This window comes from Rattus norvegicus, chromosome 13 (assembly GCF_021556685.1).
Source record: "Rattus norvegicus strain SHRSP/BbbUtx chromosome 13, alternate assembly SHRSP_T2T, whole genome shotgun sequence".
NCBI classification, from domain to species: domain Eukaryota; kingdom Metazoa; phylum Chordata; class Mammalia; order Rodentia; family Muridae; genus Rattus; species Rattus norvegicus.
This window is the reverse complement of record NC_141546.1, coordinates 68,592,142-68,616,522: the sequence shown is the minus strand read 5'-3', so window position 1 is coordinate 68,616,522 and position 24,381 is coordinate 68,592,142. Positions and strand designations below refer to the sequence as shown.

Genomic DNA, 24,381 nt, shown 5'->3' with positions numbered 1-24,381 from the left:
TGGCCTCAAACTACGTAGTGGAGAATGACTTTGAAATGAACTTGAAGTGGGCTGGGATTGCAGGCACGTACCACCATATACCTGACTTACATAGCTTTCTGCTTGCTAGGCAAGCAACTGGCAGCTAAGCTCCAGCTTTGGGAAGTCGTGTTTAAAGAGTTGGTGAAGAATTTCGGTTGAATACCACACAGAACTGAGAGAACTGGGACCTCACACACCCCAAGGGATCATTCCATTGAGCTAGAGCCCCAGTCTGTCTCTTTAAGGCTGAAAGTTTGTCAAACATTGTTTGACATAGCCCCTCATTCTGTTTAATCTATCACCGATAAAGTTAGCATGTAACTGAGTCTGTTAAATGAGCAATTTTAAAAAACACTTAGAAATATAAAGGGGATTGAACTATGACCGGGAGGGCAAATCTGATTCTAGGTTCCAGGGTGGAGAAGGAAATACTTCCCACCCAGAATCCTGATGCTATTAAGTTAGAATTCCTTCTCCAGTAACCAAAACAATGAAAACACCCAGGTCATCGAGTCTCCGGTCCTGTGGATGGCCCAGGGAAACGCCACTGGGGAGGAGGAGGTGGGAAAGCCAGCTGGGTACCAGATCCCCTGGAACTGGAGTTACAAGTGGTTGCCCGCTGTCTGAACTAGCGTCCTCACAAGAGCTACTTTTTACTATCTGGCCATATGCAGCGGAGGGAAAGAGGAAGCGCCTTTCAGCTTAGTGAGGAAAATGCTGAAATAGCAACAGGACAAAGTTAAGGACTCGAACAGGCTCGCTGGCACAATGTGGGATCAGGATCAAGACTTTAAGACCAGCTTGGTTTGAGCTCCAAATTGGGAGCTCCATGAAGCCGAGCACGGGGTTTAAACATGGAGGTTTGGAACCCAGGTTCAGTGGTCCACGTCCGTTGTCTCGGCTGTCTTAAAGTCTAGGAACCTAGGCTGGACAACTTGGGGAAAACCAGGACAAAACAGAGAGAACTCCAAGTTCACCAGCCTAGTGTTCGGTTAATTAAAATCTAGGACAAGACACTGCCCTGAGCACACCAGCCTTCAGTGGCTTCCACGGGGAAGCAGATCAACTGTGTAAATAGCTCATGGCAGCTGGACGGAGGAAGAACTCAAGAACAGGAACAGTAATGGACTCTACCACGCCGTATTTACTATCCTGAGAAGCCAGGACTGTCAGTGTCAGATAAACCAAGCCCTGGCACCGGAAGTGAAGCAGAGGTTCCCATTGGCCAGGAAGTTCTCGCTGCCTAGAGACAGAGGGGGGCGGGGGGATGGGCGGCGGCGGTGAAAGTGGCCAGGCCCAACACAAAACCTCAATACGTCTGTGCTTTAGACTTTTTGTGTAACTTGATAGCATGATTCTTGAGCCTGAATTCTGTAGACAACACTGCTTTTAAAATATAAGACCAAATATGAAATTGGGAGCTGCCAAGACTGTGTAAAATATAAAGGCCAGACTGGTCTACACAGTGAGCTCCAGGCCAGACACTAGGACCGCGTCTCAAAAATACCAAAAAAACAAAAAAAACCAAAAACCCCCAAAAAACCCAACCCTAGTCAACACATTTTAAAAACAAAAGCACAGGTAAACAAACTTATTTTGCCTGTAAACAAGTACCACCCTCCTTTCTTTTGATAGAGAAAGAAGGAACGATATAGCACTTAGTTTTTGAGGTTTTTTTTTTTTTTTTTTTTGAACCACAAAGAAACAAGTCAGAGGAAATCTTATAAACGTTAGGTTGATTTACAAGCTCTGCTCTCAGTTACAGTCTGTTTACAGTGAGTTATCTAACTGAACATACTATACATGGTAATTAGAGTCATCGTGGCAAGAGAAAAAAACCACAGCTGGCCTGCTGCCGACACAAACATCCAGAAAACTGCAAGGCAACAAGCTGGGATGGAGGTGGGGTGTGTTTATTATAAAAGAAAAATAAAACAAGACTCTATCGGCTTTTTCAGAAGGAAGGGGACAGTCTGCCGGAGGAAGAGGACACTAGGACACAGAATGACAAGTGTATTAACTCCAGGCCTGTCCTCAGTTCCCCTAAGAGCCAAGTGGAAGGAGTCATTGAAACAAACAGGCAATTCTGTAAAGTTAGAAACCCTACGAACTTGATTAAAATCTAAACTTGTTTTGCTTTAAAAATTTTAATATATCAAAAGGCCCGCTTTAGTGACATGCTAGTCCCACCAAAAAATAACCCCCCACTAACACCCACCCGCCTGTAACAATGTTCAAGTTGACCAGCCAACTCATACTTCTAACTCGTGTGTGGATTAGGTATACACGTCCCCTTAAACTAAGCCCAGGGACAGTGGCGGCAAGCAGTGGCATCCCACTGGCTACCTGTCCAACATCTGCTCCTGCAGAGTGGGCAGGGAAACCCTAAGTAGTAATGAAGCTGAACCCCCAAGATAACCAACTTTCCCAGTACTGCATCCCCACCCCTACCTCAAGAGTGCCTCACTTCTACACCGAGCTCCTCACTCAAACTTGGCACCCAGGGAATAGGATGGTTTTCTCAATTAGAAAAGACATATATATCCACACACCCATATATATAACTTTTTTGTTTTTAACATTTAAATATAAAAATACTACTCTGCTTTGAGTTATAAATGGAGGACCAAGAAACTTTTTTCTTCCTTTACAGTAGGGCCATTTGTCAGGTGAACTGTGTTTCATGAAGGGAGGGTGAACTCCCCTTCCCTAAGCTAAGGAAGCCAAGAGACCAACCTCCAACTCCTCACCAGACTTCAACAGAAAGCTGGTTTCACCGGAAGAAATAACAGCTCTCTACTGACAGAGAAAATGTTAATCTAAGCTGTTGGGCCTGCCCTTTCAATTATCCTGAAGGAAAAAAAAAAACCAGTCCTCCCTCACCACAAGTACACCCGATTTGTGACAGCTATGCCTACAGGACATGCATTCCCGCTGAGATGAAGCGGTGGGTTACCCTTCCCCACCCCCTCCCGTTCCCCACTGGAAAGCTAGCTAGGAAAGAAGGGGTTGGGTGTGTAGAGATTAAGAACCTGACCCCTCTATTCTGACCAATAAAGGCAAAAATTAACTGGGCGCAAGGAATAAAAAGACCTTGGTATTCCATCCTTTTGAGTTACAGTGGGGACCAGTGGGAGAGGGAACAGTTGGGAGTGGGGTGAACTAGGAAGGGCTCAAGATCACTGGAAGTCGAGTCCGCTTAGTTCTTGTATTGGAAGGGCTCGTCGCCAGTTTCGTTGAGGAGACACGTGCGGACGATGGCTTCCGTCACCGCATAGGGGTCGCAATTGGCAGAAGGCCGACGGTCTTCAAAGTAACCCTTCTTCTCCTGGCCGACAATCCGGGGAATGCGGATACTGGCGCTGCGGTTGGCAACGCCAGCGGAAAAGTCATTGATGTTGGAGGTTTCGTGGAATCCAGTCAGACGGCGGGCGTTGTCCAGGCCCCCCTTGGGGTCGTAGGCACGGATGTGGTACTGGTGCCTCTTGCTCAGTTTATCAATGGCCTCCTCAATGCACCTAGGGCAAACAGGAAAAGATGAGGGTCTATCCACGTGGCAGGAGGGAGCAGGCCTGAATCCCAAGGCTGTGTGTCTGCCTCGTGGCCTCTAACTCAGGACCTCCCTCAGGCCAGTCCTAACACGCAGTGCAAATTATCCACAGGATGGAAGAAACCCCCACCCCTCGCCTCCTCCCACCCCTAAGAATTAAGTTACCCATCTGCTTGTAAAGTTCAAATGCCTGAACCCACTGTCAGCTTTTCCGATATCACTCCTGCAATTCTATTCCTATAAAGTATTACTCGCCTCTCCAACGGGTACAAATGACAGGCTTATGACAAATCTGCAGAGCATGGCATGCAGTCACTGAGAAGCCCAAGTACCCAAAGCCCTTCCACCCCATGAGAAGAATACGGATGGCTCCAGAGGAAGGTACTTACCTCAGACCATTCTCCTCCCGCATGGCCTTGGTGCTAAAGTTGGTGTGGCAGCCTGCCCCATTCCAGTTCCCTGGAATGGGCTTGGGGTCAAAGGTTGCTATCACCCCAAAGTCTTCGCATACCCGATGCAAGATAAAACGGGCTACCCAGAGATGATCTCCCATGCGGATCCCTTCGCAGGGTCCTATCTGGAATTCCCACTGGAGAGAAAAAAAAAGTTGACTTTTAAAATAACGCCAACTGGCTGCTCTGTCCACTCAAGCTCCCAGCTTGTTCCGCTCGCCTGTGACCCACCCTCGCTAGCCAAAGTCCCCACCACGTGCCTATCTACCCAAGTCTTCAGAGGGGAGGGAAAAGTTGAGCGCCATTTACCTGGGCAGGCATAACCTCGGCATTTGTCCCTGTGATCTTGATTCCAGCATACAAGCAGGCCCGGTAGTGAGCCTCCACGATATCTCGGCCATAAGCCTTGTCAGCTCCCACACCGCAGTAATAGGGTCCTGAAGGAGTCAAGACAAAGCAGGGAAGACTCAGGGAACCCAGGAAACCCCGAAGCCAAAAGAAAAAAATTGTGGAGGTCCTAAACTTGCTTTCCAGAGTCACAAGTACTGCCCTCAGCTGCGGGCGGGAGAATTTAGGGATTTAGGGTTATTCTTTCTTTGTCACGGCCTCAGTAGATCCTCTGCTTACTTTAAGTGGCTTTTCATTAATTTTTGTGCGTCCATGTGTATTTACAGTACGGTCAGAGGGCAACTTGAGGGAGTTGTTTCTTTCTTGCCTTCTACTGCATGGGTCCCAGGATGAGATTCAGGCTGTCAAGCCTGGTGGGTAACGACTGAGCACATCCCACCACCTTCTGTCACTTTAAATTCTAACCACCTCTGGATGTGAGGGATGCACGGGGCATCTACTGTTAGATCCCACTGCCGGTCTCCATTTTCTGATTCAGGAATTGTTCCTGTCTCTGGGGAGGGGGCTTTCCTGGACAGTAACAACTAAGGGGGGCAAGTTTCACTTTTTCACCCGGAGGACTTACCTTGGGGTCCAGGGAAGCCATTAGAAGGCCAGCCGAAAGGGTGGCCGTCTGTTCCCATGAGAGTATACTCCTGTTCCATTCCAAACCAGGGGTGCTGGCTGCTCACCATGTCCATTATACGCTTACAGCTGTGCCTCAGGTTGGTCTCTAGAAATAAAAAAAACCATGCCGTCAGGAACAGAGCCCTCTCACACAGTTCATGTGCCCATTAGAGGATGGACCGACCCAGGCTTAACCTGAGTTCTATCACCAAGGAAAATGGAAGAAGTGATAAGTGCCCTTTTGCAGGAAATGGCTGATAAGACTTTTTATAATTAAAGTCAACCACGCAACCTCACGGGAAAAGCATCCGAGCAGAAAAGTGTTCACCCCATCTGCATGCTGGCCACCTCCCAAACACCTCACCAGGCACTTACTCCCTCTATTCAAAAGACAACTGCTTCTAGTGGTCAAATGTATTCCCTTGTTTCTCAGGCACTTAAGGCCAGATCTGTCATTTTGCTGAGAATAACGTGTCCACTGGGTTTCCGTGCCAGGTGACTTTAAGTGTTAAGTTATACAGGATTGACGACTGGTACAAAAGTAGGTAAGTAGACAGACAGACATAGGAGCATAACCGGAAACAATTCCTAAGCTAGAAAAAAATAATCATTTGAGTCTGAGATGAGAATTAACAATCTTCACTTTCACATACGAGAAAATGAAGCCTTGAGAGAGGGTTGTAGGTGACACACCCAGGTTACAGGGCAGGCGGCAGAGCCAGAAACCCCATGGCCGACATGCTCAGGGCGCATACCCTTTACCACTAATACTGCTTTTCAAGACAGAAGCACGGATGGTCCAGGGCCGCCGAGCTTTCCTGGCAGGGCTGGGAGAGGCTGCTCAGAAGTGGAGACTGCCCGGGTTTAAAGCTATCTGCGACTGAGATGGGCAGCACGGCGCAAACCAGACTCCACAGGTGCCGGTAAAGAAAGCGCCAAGGCAGATGGTTCCTCCAGAGCCATCCTGCCGCCCATACTTGTGAGACCACAGCCTCAACAAGTTGTGTGGGCTAAACCAGTGACCAACAGTTAATGCGCAACACTCCCCAGGGATCTGCACTCGGTCGTTCGTTTGTGATTCCAATGACTTCAAGATGGACTTTACCTTAAAAAATGAACTGCGGAAAGGACCACTGAGAGACGGCTCAGTGGGCAAAGGTGTTGCCACACAAACCTGGCAATCCAAGTTCCGCCTCCAGAACCCACATACGTAGGTAGGAGAGAACCAACTCCAAAGCTGCCCACTCATGTCCACACACCCAATATGGCACGCCCTCAAGCATGCTCCCCTAGTCTCTTCACATACAGCACTCGCGCGCGCGCACACACACACACACACACACACACACACACACACACACACACACACGCACATAGAAAAGGGTTTCCCAGGGCACTGGCAGTTAAGTGGAAGTTCTAGTGTTTTAAAATCAATAACTACAGAGTGTTTTAAAACACAGGCTTTTTAAATCAGCAGGTAGAGGCTGTCACTGGGGACCCCTGTCAGCAAACGGAAGATTCAACACTGTTTATACAAACAGTAAAAGGAACCTCGGGAGGATGGACCACACTGTTTTCCACAGGAACGTGTTCAGGGTAGAACAGACATCCCATCATCCCTTGATTCTTAGGGATTGTCTTCCCAATTCACTCCGGAATATCATCTCCCTTCTCAGAAATGACAGACAGACAGCTACACCCCCCCCACACACACACCTGCGGGCTTCCGGTTATACTTGAATACTTCGCAGAACACCAGCTTGTTGGGGTCTCTGCGGAAGGGGTCTCGAAACATGGCCACAGGATGGAGGTACATGTCGCTGTTGGAGCCTTCAGACTGAAACGTACTAGAACCATCAAAGTTCCACTCGGGTAACTCTGGGCAAAACAAAGACATAAAATTAAATTAACTTTATGTTATACATCTATTGAAGCCTGCAGAAGCCAGACCGGGGGGGGGGGGGGGGGGTGGGCTGGATCTGCTGGAATTGGAGTTACAGATGGTTGTGAGCCACTATGTGGGCGTCGTTAACTGAACCCAGATCTCCTGTGAGAGCAACAAGTGCTCTCGGTCCCACGAAAGCTTGTCTGTAACTTCAGTTCCTGGGGGTTCTCACACGCTTTTTGACTTCTGCTGGCACTGCACACACGGAGAACACATACAGTTTAAAAAGTTCTCAGTGCACGCACCAGAAGGCGGTCAGGTCAGCCTCTATCTACCCTTCCATTGTTCACCACCGACTTTGTCTTTATGAGGAGTGAAGTGCATTCAAATGTACTGTCACCTGATGTCACCTACCCCTGTTTCTCCTCATCCGAGATTCCCAAGAACCACCTGACCAACAGACCATTCCTCTCTGTGGAAGTCTACCGTGCACAGTGTCCTCTGGTATCACTTCCGGTGTGTCAGACACTCCTTCTCTGGGCCATCATTTCCCTTCTCCTGCCCCCTCACAGGCCTGTTGCAGTTCAAGCTATGCTTTATAGATGAGCAAACGGTTGCTTGCCCGTCCCTTGGTCCTTTCCCTACAGTTTTAGCGGCCGGTTTGATGTTCTCAGAAGGCAGAGACTGAAGAACCTGCCCAGACTCTTGCCAAGTACCAAGTACACAACCTAGCTGTCATCTGGCCATCCATTCACTCGAACAGAAGCATCCTTAGAAGAGTAACCCATCCTAAACTAGGTAGATGGTGGTGGTGCCAAGCCTCCCCTCAACAGCTATGGCTTACTTGGTCTCTACTAAAAAAAACGAAGGCCACACTAAAATAAAACAGGTCTTAGAAGTATATAATTATAAAGTAGTATCAAAAACAATTTAATGGCTGGAGGTTGCTACAACACGAGGAACTAACTTCATTAGGAAGGTTGAGACGACTGCTATAAACTAGATAACATATACCAGTCCTTTCGAACTAGGTTCCTGGGGTTGGCCAGGTTAGCAACACACCAGCCTCTCAATCCCCTACAAACATGACCCAGTGTTTTCCCTCAGTGTACCAGCACACGCAAGATTCTATTTAAACAAAAGCTTCCATTGTTACTATGCCTCCAGACCACACAGCAGCTTACTTACGGGTAACTGACTAAGGTCTGAAAAGCCTTGCAAAGCAAACAGAAGGGAGGTAGGATCCAAGGCTGCGTTGCACGCACACTCTCCCAGGCACATGCTCTGCTTCCTGCCCACGCTCACCTTCTACACACTTGGGGTCACAGTCCAGAGTACGGGTCTTGCAGCGTAGCCCTTCCCCGGTACCATCAACCCAGATATACATGAGTTGGATCTTCTCGCCCTGGGGCAGGTTCATGTACATCTGCTTGATGCCTTTGTTCAAGTGGGAACTTGCTGAGGTGGCCATGGTGGAAGGTGTTCTGGAGAGAGACGAAGATCGTTCGGTTAACATCTACTCCAAAGGGATCCCCTGCAGGAGTGGCAAAGGAGTCAGACTGGATGGAGGGCACCGTGCTCTCTCTCCTTTGGGACTCAACACACGTAAAAGGTGCTTTATTCACTCTGTTTGCAAGAGGTTTAACGTTTCCTACTAGACAAAGATCGTCCCCCTCAGGGGGACTAGTTAAGGGATTTTAATAACTGTTAACCTTGAGATACATTAGTAAAACAGAACAAAATATCAAAAAGCTCATTAACATAACTCATTCCACCCAACAGAACTACCTCACTGCCACAGAAAGCCTTGACTAATGGACTGTTGAGCCTTCCTTTGTCACCTCCTATTCCTGTAACAACCTTAAGGGACACGCACACCCCATCATGACCCCTAGTCCCTGCATTTAGACGGTTTACCTAGTTATGTAGCCCTGGGATTTGCGATGTAGACCAGGCTAGCCTCATACCCACATCGGCCAGCCTTGGCTTCCCGAATGCTAAAATTAAAAGTGTGTGCCACTGCCAAGTTAGATTTAACAATGATACACTGGAGCTAGTAAGATTTTACACACTCACATACTCCTCGGAGAAAGAAAAACAACCCTGTATTAAATGCCACCACTAATGTGGTGAAAAGTAAAAGCCATACTTGAACGAGTACACTGCTGATTTTGGGGGGGGGGGGGACGGAATTCTCTACAAGCCCTCTCTGTCCTGGTACTCATTATGAAGACCAAGATTTCCTGAAATCAGACAATCTACCGGTCTCCTGAGAACTGGGATTAAAGGTATTCCCCTCTACACCAGGCCTCAATGGCTGACTTCATTACTGGGATGAAAAGTCCTTCCTCCAGAGACAGATTTCAATGCGAAAATTACAGTATTTGAGAAGATCCCACCAGATGATATTTTCTGGTGAGTAGAAAAAAATCCCACCTCTAATAAAGACCCCGGGGGCACAAGATTACAAGTCACAGGAGCAGGGGACAAGATCCTCTATGAATCAGAGCCTGCAAAACCAGCCTCAACCCAAGAGGAAACATCCCCCTCCCTAATCACCCAGGATAGATGGAAAGGGAACATATTGTTCTCCTCCCAGCGACTTGGGCAACTTTCTGAAGTACAGTGGCAAAGTTTCTACGGGCAACTGTCCATGTTTGCCCAAGTGAAAACAAGTGCTTCTCCCTCAAAAAGCCTAACCCTTTCCCTGGGGAACAGATGAATCTCTGCGGTGGATTCCTACACAGAACCAGAACCTCTACCTACACCACTCCGAGGCCTGGACTGTAATTCCAGATGGCTTCAACTTACACCACCCAATTCTCTCTCGGCTTGCCTCTCCTGTGGCTTACACATCCAGCATTTAACAATCTTTAGGTGAACCTGGGTTCCTCCTCTGTTCCTGGAAACCAGTTGGGTACCAGCAGCCTAGTGTACCTAGCACCAACTAGTGTCCCTGTGGTGCAAAGTGGAACGGGTTCTTAAGATTCTGAGTAGTTTCTGCTTGTTGCCAGATGCACCCGGGTCCTTCTCCCTGCCTTTTTACTCACCCCAGCCAATGTGAATCAAATACATTGAGGTTGTACTCTCTAATCCTCCTCTTTTTAGAGTAGTGTTCGTTCCTCTCCTCCAGCTCCATTTCTCGCTGGTCTAAGCAACGCTGCTTTCTGGGTGAGGGCGATGGGATGGGGGACCCAGATCGTTCGGAGTGGGAGGTGCTGGAATAAGTAGGCTGGTGGGATTTAACCTTAGCCCTCGACTTCTCCCCGTTGTTCACAGAGTAGGCAACGAAGCCGAAGGTATTAGAAGGGGACTCTGAGAACCGAGACTCTCCATCGTCTATGTCTTCAGCCGGTGCTTTCTTTGAGTATTTGCGGTTGGGGGAGGATCCCCGCTTCCCGCCCCCGGAGGAGTTGGGGTAATCCACTTTGAGAAGCAGCCCTTCCCACTAAAATAACCGGAAAGTCGGCGCCCCGACTCTCGGACCCCCGCAGATCTCAAGGCCTCTCCCAAGGGGCCATACCCCGGCGAGGACAGAGGCCGGACGGCGAGAGTGGAGCGACGGCGGGAGGCACAGCGTGCTGCTGCTGCCTCCGCCCGGCCCCGCCTCTCCACTGCAGAGCCCTCCGGCCACTCCGGGGTCCCGGCTCTCCATTGTTCGGTCATACGGTAAAGGCGTTGCGTGCTGGCGAGTGGTGCCACCAAAGCTAACGACCACCAGCCTCAACCAGACCACCCACAGCGTGACAACTCACCCAATCGCGCCGCCCAGAGAGGATCAAGGCGCCGGCGCCCACTTAAGGCAAGAAGAGCGCACTCCCGCTGGGACCACCGAGTCGCCCCGGATCTCGGCTTGGTAGCCAACCCAGGACGCCCGCCTCCCGGGGCGGCGCCTCCCGCCTCAAGTAAAAAACAGATCATAACAACCCGCAACCCCGCCCTTCCCGGAGCCTGGCTCACAGCGCGCCCTAGGAACGCCAAACAGAGCCGGCCCGAGCCGCACGCTACAAGCACGCGGGAGGCACGAACGCTGCATCCCGCGCCAAGCAGCAACAGACTGGAGCTGGGATGTAGAGTGCGACGCCACAGCCCGGGTGGCTGTGCACCCCTGGACCCTCCGTGCGCTTACCAGAGCGGTGGCCGGCAGGATGATGGATGGGTGGACAGGCCACGAGAACGAGACGAAGAGCGGAGAGGAAATGGGTGTGCTGCTCAAACACTCCGCCCTACTCCCATTCTCGGCTGTGCAGGGTTGCGGGCTGCTCAGTACATTTTATTGGCAGCTTGTGCCCGCCCCCAGGCGCCCTGATTGGCTGGCCTAGGCCTGGAACCCCGTGCCCATCAGTTGCTGTGCACCGGGGCCCTGAGACCATTGGCCCAGGAGCCGTGAGGAACCGCGGGGTGGGGCGAGCGACCCAGAAGAAAGAAAGAGAAAGGGGAATGGGGGAGGGGAGGCAGCGGCGGCTGGGGGGCCGGGGCCGAAGGTGCTGTGCGCCTTTGCAGCACGCGTTCTTTAGCGACCTCTGGACCCTCGGACCCAGGCTGAGACTGTCTCAGCGTCATTTGGCCTTGGTCCTTTGCTACCTTAACAGTACAGAGGTTTTCGGAGAGATCTGTCGGTGAAAATCCAGAACCCCAGAAGAGAATTTTACCCTTTGTTGAGCGAGCCAGAGACAGACAGGATTCCCGGAACCTGGAGGACCCCATCTTCCTGGCTTCCTGACTGGGTTTGGGGGATGTGATTAGGCTGTGATTTCACGGTTTAAACACAAGTGTGACGTTTCTATAAAGAGGATTTTTGAGGACCGTAGACTGACTGACGTTGCCTTGTGTGTCTCGCAAGTCTCTGAGCCTCTCAGTGCCCGAGTTCCTTAGATCTGCAAAATAAAGCAGATGGAAGGACTTTCAAAGCGGTCCACCAGACTTGAAGTCAGGATGCAGACCGTGTGCTAAAGAGTGGTGGTGGCACATACCTTTAGTACTAGCACTCAGGAGTCAGAGGCTGGTGGATCTCCGGAGTTCGGGGCCAGTCTGGTCTACAGAGGGAGTTCCAGGACAGCCAGGGTTTCACAGAGAAAACGTGTCTCAACAAACAATAAGAAAGCAAGGGAAGAAAGAAATCCCTGCTTTTGCTTCTTGTTTGTTTTTAAGTATGTGGGGAGCGGGGCGGGGGGGGGGGGGATGAGTTTCTCTTTCCTTTCTTAACCCTGCAGTGTTGGCTGAGATAATGTGTAAACACTATGAGACAAACTGAAAATGTGCACAGAAATTACCTGTAAAAATAGACGTGGCCCATATATTATTAATGCCACGTTCTGAGCAATCTGTGTCTAGTACATGAAATCTACCTCATGTCCGGTCTTTATTATATGTTTTCAGGAGCCCTGGTGTTTGAGATGGAGATTTTCTAACACCAGAAATCCATGCTCTTGGTGCCTTTGGAAGAGGAAGGGATGGAGTTTGTTCTTCTGGTTATGTTTTGCACCACAAATATGAAAAAGAAATGTTGCCTGTGACCACACACACATAGCTCGGCCTCTTAAGTCAACCTCTGTCAACTCCCCTAAGTGTGTCTAACACTGTGGCTCACAGAAGCTGCATCCACCTCAAACGGGCTTTTTGGTATGCTTTGGACCAGAAAGACACCTTGCAAATCCAGTGTCCTATTCAGCTGTGTGAAGCGTTCTACTCGCACGGCGTTCGGCAGCGGGGTTTCACATCAGGCAAACCCAAGTCCAGATTCGTACCTCACCTCTTGCCACCTTGATTAATAGCCAAATTAATAACTACCCAAGCTCTCTTAGCATTTGTAGCAGTGGGAACTGGACCATGAAGAGTATTAGGAAAACACTGTCACCTCACAGGGCAGTATAAGCTGGAGAGACTGGATCATTTCTTTCCATGGTTAGTCTCTCTCTGTGTATGTGTGTTACTTGTTGCATCCATGTACATAGAGGTCAGAGGCTGACTTTAGGGTGTCGTCTTCTGTCACCCTGTCACTCTCCACTTTTTTTTTGAGACAGGGTCTTTCATCGACCCAACTTATTAGACTGGCTGTCCTGCGAATCCCAGGGATTATTCCAGAGCTTGAATACGTTACCTGCATTGCGGCTGACTTTTTACATGGTTGCTGGGAATGGACTCGGGGGCCCTCAACTGAGCCGTGGCACTGGCCCTGCCATGCCCACTCCTGAAATGCAGCTTCCTGCCTCCGTATCACACTGCGCCACTATTTTTTACTTAAGGAAGTAAGGGGTAGACCCAGCAATGGGGTCAACTGTCTTCCCATTTCTTTTAACTCTTCAGCTTGGGGGTTGGGAAAGGCATCATCAGCAGGGAGAGATGGTGTTCTCATGTGAGAAGACAGTGAGTTTCAGATGGCAGCTTCAAGATATCAAACAGAGTAGCCTTCAGCAGTCTTCACCAGGGTCCAGAATGAGGCCAGGGGAATCTCAGTAGAAAAGGTGAAAACCCTGAGCAAATGTGTTGTTTTTCCTGGGTTTCTTGCATTTCCGCCACGGGAGTGCTGGCTTCCCTTCCTAGACACGTTAACCTCTTTTGCTGCTTATTCTCCTATACCCCACCCCGCCCCCAAACAGTTTCCAGACTGAGTGTTCGATAAACACAAATTGACCACACAGAAACAGCGGCAGCATCAAGAGAACATTTGCTCTGTTTCCAAGAATAGAAGCAGGCTTGCTTTGATCCTTCCATGTGACCAGGAACATCTCATGTGACCACTGACTTTCAGGGGTAAACAAGAAGCTTTGCCCCCTTGGTCAGCCCCACATGTGTTTCAAACAACCAAAGCAGGACCCCAGACAAGTCCAAGGACTGGACCGGGGAACTTTGAATGTACGGTGGCAGAAGAGTCCTTTAACCGGTGTGCCCTCTCAAAAGCCACCTGTACTCTTAGAGAAGTTAAAAGAACAGCCTGTCCCTCCACTTCGACTTTGATATGTCTCTCTGCGTCCTTTCTTCTCCCCTAAATGGCCACCGCCTCCATTTTCTGCCCCCTCCGTAAAGGGCGGCAGGGTAATTGAACCTGTGAACTTTCAGTCTAGGCCCACACAGTATCCAGGCTAATGGGCTTCTGATGACAAGTGCTTTGAAGTTGAGCTTCTCACTGAATTGAGTTCCTCTCACCCTGAAGGTGGGTGGACTGGGAGAGCAATATAGCAGGGAAAGAGCTTGGATCAAATTTGCAGAAGCAGCCCAGAATGAAGCCTGTTCCATCAGTGGTGCGTCGCTGCCTAAACTGATGGCTTTGTCTTGAGCAGGCTGTCCTGCCCTCTCACACGTTCTTTCTCTGCAGCTCCGAAGCTCTTAACCTAGTGTCCTAAGAGGACAGCTTGCACGGTTTACCTTGCACCCATGATGCAAAGTTTGGGATATTGGCTCCACTGAACCCAAAACTTCCACCGTAGCACGCTGCTGGGAGTGGAGTCTGCCGCCCATGCGGCTGATATTAGTGAGTAGTCTGTGAAAACTTTAAAGAGACACAGTGGGGACTCAAGTGGCAGTCACCCAAAAAACCCAACCCCAAAGGTAACTTGTTTGGTTCTTTATAAACCCAAATTAGATCTGGCCAAAAGAATAGAGCATAGCATAGCAGATGTTTAAGCTGAGCAAAAAAAAAAAAAAAAAAAAAAAAAGAAAGGAGAAAGGGAGATCACTGGGAGTCGGTGGGGAAAGCTGTATTAAGTCAGCCATTTTAACTTCACTCTGAAAGAAGGAAGGACCAGCTTGCCCATGAATTTGATGGCCGAAGATCAGGCTGGAGATGGAGTTTCCTTTACACGGCTCAACCACTCAGTCTAGATACCCTTCAGTCTGGGAAAAGACATTCAAAGTTGGAGTGTCAACTGTCTCACCAGATTTGGGTTTGGTCAATGCTCAGTGAAGATAATCACACAGAGGGAGCACCCCATTTCTCAACCTGTACATTAGTGGAAGGTTTGGGTCTGTTTGAGCTCTACCTCAAAGCTTGCCTCTGCTAGGAAGGCCTGTGAAGGGTTTGGGAAGAACCAAGTTCATCTGTCAGAGCGTGGGAAAGCGGGCGTCCTCTCGAGACTTCGAGAGGTACACAACTTGAGTTGAGCCACCACCGCCACCACCACCCGGCTTAGAGAAACGATGACTTTTGAGTAAGTTTTCACTTACAATAGTCGGACACTAATTAACTTAATTGATTTACTGTGTGTGTGACAAAGGGGCACACATGTCTGATGGCATGTGACATCAGGGCACAGCTTTCAGGAGTCAGTTTTCTCCTCCCGCCATGGATTCCGGGACTAAGCTTGTCAGGTTTGCACAGTGATTGATGCCTTTATCCACTGAGCCATCTCACTGGCCCACACATTTTTGCTTTTATTTCTTAGTGTACATACAGCTCTGTTTTTGTTAACCAGAGAGCACCTAGATGGTTTAGAGCCTTATTGGAGCCTCCTTGAAATTTTAGGGGAGTTGGCCCGTGGTAGAAACATTTCTTGGGTTGAAATGTGTCCTTTAGCTGGTGCTTTTCTCAAAGGAGTCCACAGCTGGACCCGCACATGGCCTTTTATCCCTCACCCCTGACCCCATTAGCTGGTTTGGATCTCTGTTGATTTCATGTTTGTCAATTTTTAATTGGAAACACACAGCCCTATGGTATGTATTTTGGATTCTTGGGCAACATTTAGCCTGCTCCTGGACTTTTTCTCTCTTCCCCCATATCTTCCTTTTCAAACTGTTTTTTTTGAAAGGCTTGTTTACTGGGGCTGGGGGGGACGTAGTGCTGGGACAGAGCTATGGTGACATAGTGCCCTCTGGTGGTAGCTTGTGAGAATTTCAAACGTCTCCCCAGAAGGCTTGAGCGTGAAGGGGTTTTTTTGTTGTTGTTGGTTTTTTTTTTTTTTTTTTTTTGCCTCTTTTATGTATGTGAGTACACCGTCACTCTTTTCAGACACACCAGAAGAGGGCATCGGATCCCATTACAGATGGTTGTGAACCACCATGTGGTTGCTGGAAATTGAACTCAGGACTTTTTTTTTTTCTTTTTTCTTTTTTTTCGGAGCTGGGGACCGAACCCAGGGCCTTGCGCTTGCTAGGCAAGTGCTCTACCACTGAGCCAAACCCCCGACCCTTGCCTCTTTATTATATATGATAAATTAATAGTGCCCAAGTGCTTTGCCTACGTTGGCTGTTTGAGAGATATTATATTCATATCACTGCCTGATTACTGGACATTTGTCATAAAATTTAGTTTTCAGATGCCCAGAAATGGGCAGCCAACTCGGCTTGCTTCTCACCCCACATCATCGTGCAAGGAAGGTGGACAGAAAAGAACTCTGAAAAACTGACTGAGACCAGTCTAGGAATGAAGGATAAAGAAAGGGAAAAAGGAGTCAAAGGCTTGATCCTAAACAAGCCTTATCCTCAGCCCTCACTTGGATTTGAGCCCAGAAACATAAGCCAAGCCAACAGTCGAGAGTACGCCAGACTTTATTCTTAGGGGGATGGGAGCTGGGCAGAAAGTCTAACGTAACTTGTCCTTTAGGGGTGTCTCAGGTATTTACACTGTGCCACTTTTCCTCTACCAGGATCTCTGGTTGGCCTCACCCACTCTCCCTCTGCTCTTCTTCCCCTGAGACCTTGCTTAATCTTGAGGATAACTTCCTTCATCACCATTAGGGAGGGACTGATACTCTTATTATTATATTACTCACTCTGTAGCCTGGGTGACACTGTCAGACCTGAGTCGGACACGAGGCTTAAATCGCTGGCTTATCTCTGGCCTCCAGCAAGTGGACCCACAACAGCAGGTTTTCTAGAGTTTCCTTAGAGAAATCCATACGATTACAGCAAAAATAGCAAAGGCAGGAGTGTGGCTCTGTGGGCGAGCGCTAGCAGGCTTGGGTCTCGCCTTAGTACTGAACAACACAACCAAAGCACCTCTACTAGCAACGAAACTTAGTTCCTAAGACTAAACAACTTAGGAACACATTCTGTGTCTTTACTCTCCCCAAGGACAAAGATGATGACCTCAGACTTCAGGAGGGTTGAAACTGCCCAGAGATTGGCAGAGCCCCTTACCTGTTGTGTAACACAATGAGAAGGAAGGATGGGTGGGGGTGGAAAGTGGAACTAGATGAGCCTTTACTAATCAGGAGCTGCCATACAGTTGGAATACACGAGAGGAATTGTGTAACTTGGATACAGCAAAGCCCTTACTCTGAAACCTACGTATCAGGGAAAGAAGAAGTCCCCAAGGGAAATTATTTCAAAACCAGGACAAAGTCAGACGTGTCAGCTGTTTAGGGAAAATAACATTGAGTTCCTGCAAGTGCCCCAGTGCTAGAACAAATTCCATTTGAGCTCTCTGAGAAACCTGCCTCGTGGGTGCTCACTGCCTCGGCGGCAGAAGGTTACAGTCTGTGTGACGAGTGAAAGACAAAATGGAGACTATAGAATGGCGTGTGGGAATTCGAAGAGGAAAAGTTGCAAAACCCAAGGATAAGTTCCGCGTGTAAGGGGGTAAAGAAAGCTTTTGCTAGAGTATATATACTAAAACACAGCGTCGGGAAGGCACCAAGCATGGGAATTCTATAAAATATTGGATAATGTAAATTTATGTGATTATTATATTATTTTTAAATGACTACATAAAATTTGAAATGAAGCCTATCATTAAAGATCAGGGAAGAGGCAGTAAAAAAGGAAAGGTGAAATTTACTTATTTCTGAAATATAGGATTTACCCCAGCTGATCTCGGATCCAATATGCAACCAAGTATGATTCTGAACTCTTTCTTGATCCTCCTGCCTCTGTCTAGCTGGCAAGGATTGTACGTATGCTTTTTTTGTGGTGCTGGGAATTGAACCCAGGACTATGTACATGCTAGGCAAGCATTCTGTCAACAGAGCTCTAATCCCTGTATCATATCCACCTTTAATACCAGCGCTCAGGAAGCAGAGGCAGGCAGATCTCTGAACTTGAGGCCTGCCTGGTCTACATATATTGAGTTCCAGGCCAGGCAGGGCAATGTCATGAGATCCTGTGTCAAAAACAAAACAATACAAAGAATCAATCTACTTTATCAGAATGAGACAACCTATTCCAGTTTTGAGCTGTGAGGAATCTTTATTCCCTCAGGTGAAGCATTCAGAGAAACAGCTCTGAGTACAGAATTCTGGGCTCCTCTCTCCAACACCATTCTGCTTCACACACACCCTCCACCACCGGTTTTGCTTGTGTGTGAACCTATCCCCCAGTCTTCCCATCCTCTTCTTAAGTCCCATCATTCTGGGGCCTCTTCTCCTTAGCATTAACTGCAGGCTCAGAGACAGGGAGTGCAATGGCTGACAGGGAACCAACTACCATCCTCCAGGGCCATTACCTTCACCGGGGAGCAAAAGGTACATTGCAAGTGCCCAGGAGAGCCCACAGGAGGAAGATGGCATGGTATTCTAGGCTCTGTCACAGGGAGAGCTCTTTGAAAGGAGAGGAGCCTGGTCATCTCTGTCCTGCTGCTCTGCCTTCTGCAGCAGCTTGTAGAAGGTTCCTTCAGAGCTCTTGTGATACAGCACTTCCTTGGACCCCATCGGCATCAAGCCGGGTCTGTAACAACGGTGCCAAAAGGAAGAGATGCCATAGATTCCCAGCATGCATAAGGCGTTGATCATCACGTGCCAGCAGAAGAACGTGGTGACAAACATGATGTCACTGATGTCATCATCCTCCCACGGGAAGCCGGAGACTGGTCTAAACAGGATGAAGGCTGCCTGCATCAGCCATGAGCCCATCGTCAGGAACAGAAAGGTCTCTATCACCCAGAGGTGGACCATCTCAGGAGCCCACAGCTCGGCGGTCAACACCAGCATCAGCAGGAATACCACCAAGATGAGGAGAGAGTGAACCTGCAGCTCCACCCCAGATGAGTCTTTAACGTGGGACACCAGCAGCAGCAGAAGCACGTAGACACCCAGCACCGTGGCGCCTCTTTCTAGAAGCACCAACCTCTGCCTCAGCACACTCCTGCTCACCACTTCCACACAGCCATCAAGGGTGAGGAGGATGAACATGGTGAGGTGCTGCCACTCCTTGGGGTACATAAACCTTGGTGGTATCATTTTGGTCATAAATGTCAGCCCTTCATCAACACAGTTGAGCTCATAAACTATCAAGAGGGAGCCACTCACAACCTTCAACCAGCCTGCATGAGCTATTTGCCACAGCCTGGCCCATTTCCCCTTATTCTTGGAAAGGTAGGAAGGATACAGGAGAGAGTCGTTGAGTATCAGAGCTCTGGAGACTATTATTGCTTGATACAGACCATAGAAGACCAGAAACAAACCTGGAGATATATGGCCAATAAAGTCTCCCATTGAGCTCTTAGTGTAAAACTCAGGTAAACGCTCCAAGTTCTGGGCTTTGGGAAGAATTGTCGTCCACTTAGTTTTATCACCTCACTTCACCCACTGCTCGCCACAGAGGGGAAATGTGTCTTGAGATAAGCCTACACAGTTGGCAGGGATGTGGCCTTCTTGTCCTGTTCTACTCTGGTGCGCTGGGAACTGAGTGGGTTCTTGGGGGGCTTCTCCGTATCTCCTGAGCACCTTTGGCTCATGCTTGTCCCTGGCTCAGGTTTCCTTCCTCTCATCCTGTCAGGTGCTCAGTGGGAAGGAGAGGAAGGAAATGGTGGGGCGGGTTGCACAGAGAAAACCTGTGCTCGATTATACTCCCAAGTGCCGGCTAGTAGTTCTCAGACCTAAGTTTGGTCTACTTGTAAAGGAGGATGCCTTTGTTACCGGCACAAACACAGAAACATTTAGATAAGAGACATATAACAGCACCTACCTGGTTTTTCTAGCCTTCTGTAGTAGACATTACCTTGAAGATCACCTAGAGAGTTCCCTCTCCTCCTCTTCCACCCTCCTCCACCCCTCTCTGACTACCACCAAACCATCACCGTCTTTATGGTCAGAAGGCAAACCTGCAGAGTACAGAGGTGGCGGCGAAACCAAGCTTGAATGAAGTTTCCCAGGATTCCCTTCCCCACACGGCTCCAAGAGAAGGTCGGCTACAGGTGGAGTTCTCACAAGTCTGAAGAAGGCAAGAGCAGACAGTGACCCAAGCACACTGACAGAGCACGGTGCCAGGCACCACTGCCACCCCCACTTTATTATTCACCTGTTAGGTTACTTCCAGGGGTGGTGAGCAGGTGGACCTGGAGCTCCCCTTGATTCTCCTACTGTCTGCCTTCCCTTGAGGGGTGACGTGGCGAGAGGCAGGTGCTGGCTCCAGTTGATCTTGAAATTACCACAGGCCCACCACACAGCACGGCAGCAACACCCTTCCCTAGGCTTCCTCACCAGCTTCCACAAATATGCAAAGTCTGCCCTTTAGGAAGACATCTACTTCCTATATCATCCTGAATCCCTCTGCTTCCATAATCTAGTTAGAATATGAGAAGTTAGAGATTGTCCCTAAAATGTGGATAATATCAGCAGGAGTGACCCCAGCAAGCTAGAATTAGCCATTTGGCGTGTACTGGGAAACAGTTCACCTGCCTCATTTCTCTCCGATACTGGTTAATGGTCAGTGAGCATGGTCAGAGGGGATTGTGGAGAACAAAGTGCAGGAGATTAGAAGTATGTGCATAAAGCCCTGGCTTCACTGCAGAGGGTGCATGGAATAGGAGTTTTCTAGGGAGACTTTGTATCCTGAGTGAAAAGGAAATTCAACCAGATCATGAACCAGGCTGACATCAGTCTTCCACATAGTCATTTACCTTCAAACTACCAGCCACTGTAAAGCGGAGGCCACCACCCCTGTACGATAACAGTACCCAGGTAGGGAGGAAGGACGTTTACACTCAACACAGCACCCGCCTGAGTCCTCAATTCCTATCCAAATAGGGTGTTCCTTAACTTCTGGTGGAATCACATCCTGATAAACCTCTCACTGCACGTGTGACCCTAGCCTACAGAACACAGGGCTGAGGGGACAGTTCAGTTGGTGAGGTGCTTGCCACCCAAGCATGAGAACCTGAGTTCAATCCGCAGAACCCATGAAAAAAAATGTTTGCACGATGGTTTAGTACATGTAAATACTTCAGAAGCAGAGACAGCAGATCCCGGGGGACCGATGGTCAGTCAGCCTATCCGACTTAGTGAGCTTCAGAACAATAAGACAGCCTGCCTCAAAGAACAAGATGGGGGCTGGAGAGGTGGCTCAGTGGTTAAGAGCACTGACTGCTCTTCCAAAGGTCCTGAGTTCAATTCCCAGCAACCACATGGTGGTTCACAACAACCTGTAATGGGATCTGGTGCCCTCTTCTGGTCTGCAGGCATAACAAATAAAAACTGAAAGAAAAAGAAAAAAGGCAGGATGGTGCCTCTTGAGGCAGCAGATGGGGAAGAGCATCTTCAGGGTAAGGCTTGGTCTTCTGAGATATTTAGGGTTGCTGTATAATACTAAAACATTTTCCTGCCTTAAGTCTAAGTCACTTAGCTCAGGTAACTGATCTGCCTGTCTGAGTCCCGCTGAGGCCAGAAACTGTTTAGCACCTCCTCATAAGACAGCAGGGGGTAAGTGAAGAGATTTATTGCTGGTGCTCCTTTTTCTGGTCAAGCAGTCAGAAGCTCTTCACCGGCTTGGCTGGTTAAGTCTTTGTGAGCCAGAGAGGAAGGAAAGGAAAAGAATTAAGATGCTCTGTACAGGAAAACATGCACAGGCACGTATACGTATAAGTATACGTATACGTATACACTCATACACCCACACTCTGGCCAGGCCTGACTGTCACAATCAACTCCACAAGTATTCATGCATGCTTTCATACAGACACATATACCCTACACACAAACATAGGGACAAACAGGCGGGCGGATGGATGGATGGATGGATGGATGGATGGATGGATGGATGGATGGGGCAAAGCTCCCCAAGCAAACCATTTAACCAACAACCAACCACTTTATTTCTTTTCTCTGGTCATTTTATAACTTCTTAGAGGAAAAAGTTCTCTAGAAAATTACCTCAGAGAGAAAATGTCACACAGAAGGATATTGATATTAAGTTCAAAGCCGTGTTTCATTGTTATAACACGCTCACTCTAAGTCGAAAGCAACAGTTTTTACATGGCCTTGCCCTATCACAGTACACACCTAGGACTATCCTTAGACCTAAGTGTTTTTCCTTGAACACAAAATTGTCCCAAGTCTATTTCTCTTTTTAGTGCAATTATGAAAGCTCACTGTATTCCTTACTATGTAGCATTTACTTATTATTACAAGGAGTGGGCACATTCTCTTCTTGATTCTAACCTTATTGCATCTTTCTTTTTTTATTTTTGTGTTTTGTTTTTTGTTTTTTGGTTTTTTCGGAGCTGGGGATCAAACCCAGGGCCTTGCGCTTGCTAGGCAAGCTCTCTACCACTGAGCTAAATCCCCAACCCCTTATTGCATCTTTCTAGCAACCAAGACCATGTCTAAAATTATTTGAATCAAATCAGGAATTCTATAGGCGCATTATCTGTTTGTCTATACAGCGTCTCTACAAGATAGTCCATCTTTGTAATTCTGCTCAAAAGGGTGGTGATAGTTACTAATACCTGGTGATAGTTACATATTTAATAATAACATGAGACACGTATTAATAGAAGGAATCTTTCCCAAAATGAATTTCTCCTGGGCCTTGCCTACTGGAGCAAATCCACCATGGATTTTAACCTAAGGAGGACTCATCTCAGGAAGATCACCTGCTAGGTATTAGCTTCTCCTATGATGGCTCCAGACAGTGCCTAAGGAGCAACACCCAATATGGCCTTCACATACACCTGGGCACATGTAGCTACGTATATACCCACACGCGCCACACGCACCACAGAACGACATCAGAGCTACCAAGTGCACTGTAGGTATCATTATATGATCTTGTGATTTAAAACCGACTAGGGGCTGTCGGTCTACTCAATGTTGAAAAAGAAAATCCTAAAATCAGCCCTTGCAAGACAGGGTCTCTGTATTCTGTTCTTTCTCAGTGTGGCTTGATGTCAGGAAACGGAAACATCTCCTTCTGCCCTTAAAGATGCCAGTCATTCAGATCGCCTCTGGCTGCCGAGATATTTTGGTAAGTTGGGGAAATGGGTGTGAAGACAAATAGAAAAATAGTGCTTCATTCTGCCTTCTAAATGGACCCACCTTATTTGAGTTTAAAATTGCTTAGCACTCAATCACTGTAGGAAAATCAGGGAAACTACACAAGCAAAGGAACGCTGTAAATCGCCCACCGGGTAACTCTTTTGTTTCCAGCTCCCCTCCTGATTACAGGGAACTGTTGCTTCTCAATAAACTTTACTTATTTTCCTTTCAAGAAATAAAAATCACCTGCAACCTTACAATCTTTGTGACTATTGTCACCAATGAGGTGACAAGCAAGCAGAAGATGAATCTGTATATTTGTCTGGAGGTTAGAATTTGGATTCTACTATTAGCTCTCTCTTATATATCTGTCAGGGTCCTACTGTGTAGCTCTGGCTAGCCTGGAACTCAACATATAGACCAGGCTAGCCTTGAACTCAGAGATCTGCCTGCCTCTGCCTTCCAAGTGCTGAGATGGAAAAGGGGGTGGTGGTGGAGGAGGAGGAGGAGGAGGTGGAGGAAGAGAAAGAGGAGGTGAAGGAAGAGGAGGAGGAGGAGGAGATAGAGGAGGTGGTGGAGGTAGATTGGACTTCATTTTCTGTGAAGTGGAAGCGAAGGAGGTATGGGAGTTGCTATGTAGAGGTGAGCAGTGACTTCTCCTTTGGGTGAATTATGGGAAATACCAAGCAAGGCAGAGTTGAGTGCTCAGAAGGAGGCCATTCAAAGGGAAAAGCAATAGTGACACATCTGAAATTAACCAGGGGAGGGAGGGGACTCCTTGGCTCTCTTCAGTTCTTGTGTTCACCGTGGAAGAAGCACAGAACTCTTGTTCTGAATACCTTTAAGGCCAGGCCAGGGCCTGTGGGAATAGGGTCCCATGTAGCCCAGGCTTGCCTCAAATCCAAGTCTAACCAACAACAGGCCTTGAACTTCTGATCCTTCTGGTCCTCTCCCGTGTTCTGGGATTGCAGGCATGCACCACCAGGCTAGGTTTATGTGATGGCCAGAGAGCACACCCTGGGCTCCATAAACGTCAGGCAAGCACATTACCAGCTGAGCTACATGTCCGCCCTTAATGTTGCCTCTCATCTGCCAGGGCTGTGGTAAGATGGGAGCTTCAGAGCTTTCTCCCACCCGGCACTCATTTCTCCAGCCGTGCCTGACAGCTGTGATGGGAGCATCAGTGGTCAGAGGGAGATGGACAGCAGCCCTCACCTCACAGCATCGAGAGGCTGGAACCAGGCATGTATGCAGGGCACTCTTGTCCCTCTGAAGCGCCCATCTGGGCTGATCAGATCCCCATTTTGGCCCAACATCAAAGAATTCAGACTGCTT

General features: G+C 48.4%; 2 protein-coding genes and 1 long non-coding RNA gene across 7 annotated transcripts in view; all 3 read right to left on the bottom strand.

The window, feature by feature from the left end:
* Positions 1 to 24,381, bottom strand: part of LOC148001690 (uncharacterized) — a 104,704-nt gene that overhangs the window by 49,676 nt on the left and 30,647 nt on the right. The window lies entirely within an intron of this gene.
* Glul (glutamate-ammonia ligase) overlaps positions 1,680 to 24,381 on the bottom strand; it is a 65,957-nt gene continuing 43,255 nt past the window's right edge. Inside the window, 7 exon segments of one of the 5 annotated variants that reach the window (NM_017073.5) lie at positions 1,680 to 3,539; positions 3,961 to 4,160; positions 4,333 to 4,460; positions 4,997 to 5,143; positions 6,754 to 6,915; positions 8,228 to 8,406; positions 11,052 to 11,170. In NM_017073.5, coding sequence (NP_058769.4) covers positions 3,221 to 3,539; positions 3,961 to 4,160; positions 4,333 to 4,460; positions 4,997 to 5,143; positions 6,754 to 6,915; positions 8,228 to 8,393 — 1,122 coding nt within the window. In that variant the 5' untranslated portion in view covers positions 8,394 to 8,406; positions 11,052 to 11,170 and the 3' untranslated portion in view covers positions 1,680 to 3,220. 5 annotated transcript variants of the gene reach the window in all.
* On the bottom strand, positions 18,030 to 19,332 carry Teddm1a (transmembrane epididymal protein 1A). Its single transcript, NM_001039915.3, has one exon. It carries the CDS (start codon positions 19,285 to 19,287, stop codon positions 18,370 to 18,372), a length of 918 nt encoding a protein of 305 aa, NP_001035004.2. The 5' UTR covers positions 19,288 to 19,332; the 3' UTR covers positions 18,030 to 18,369.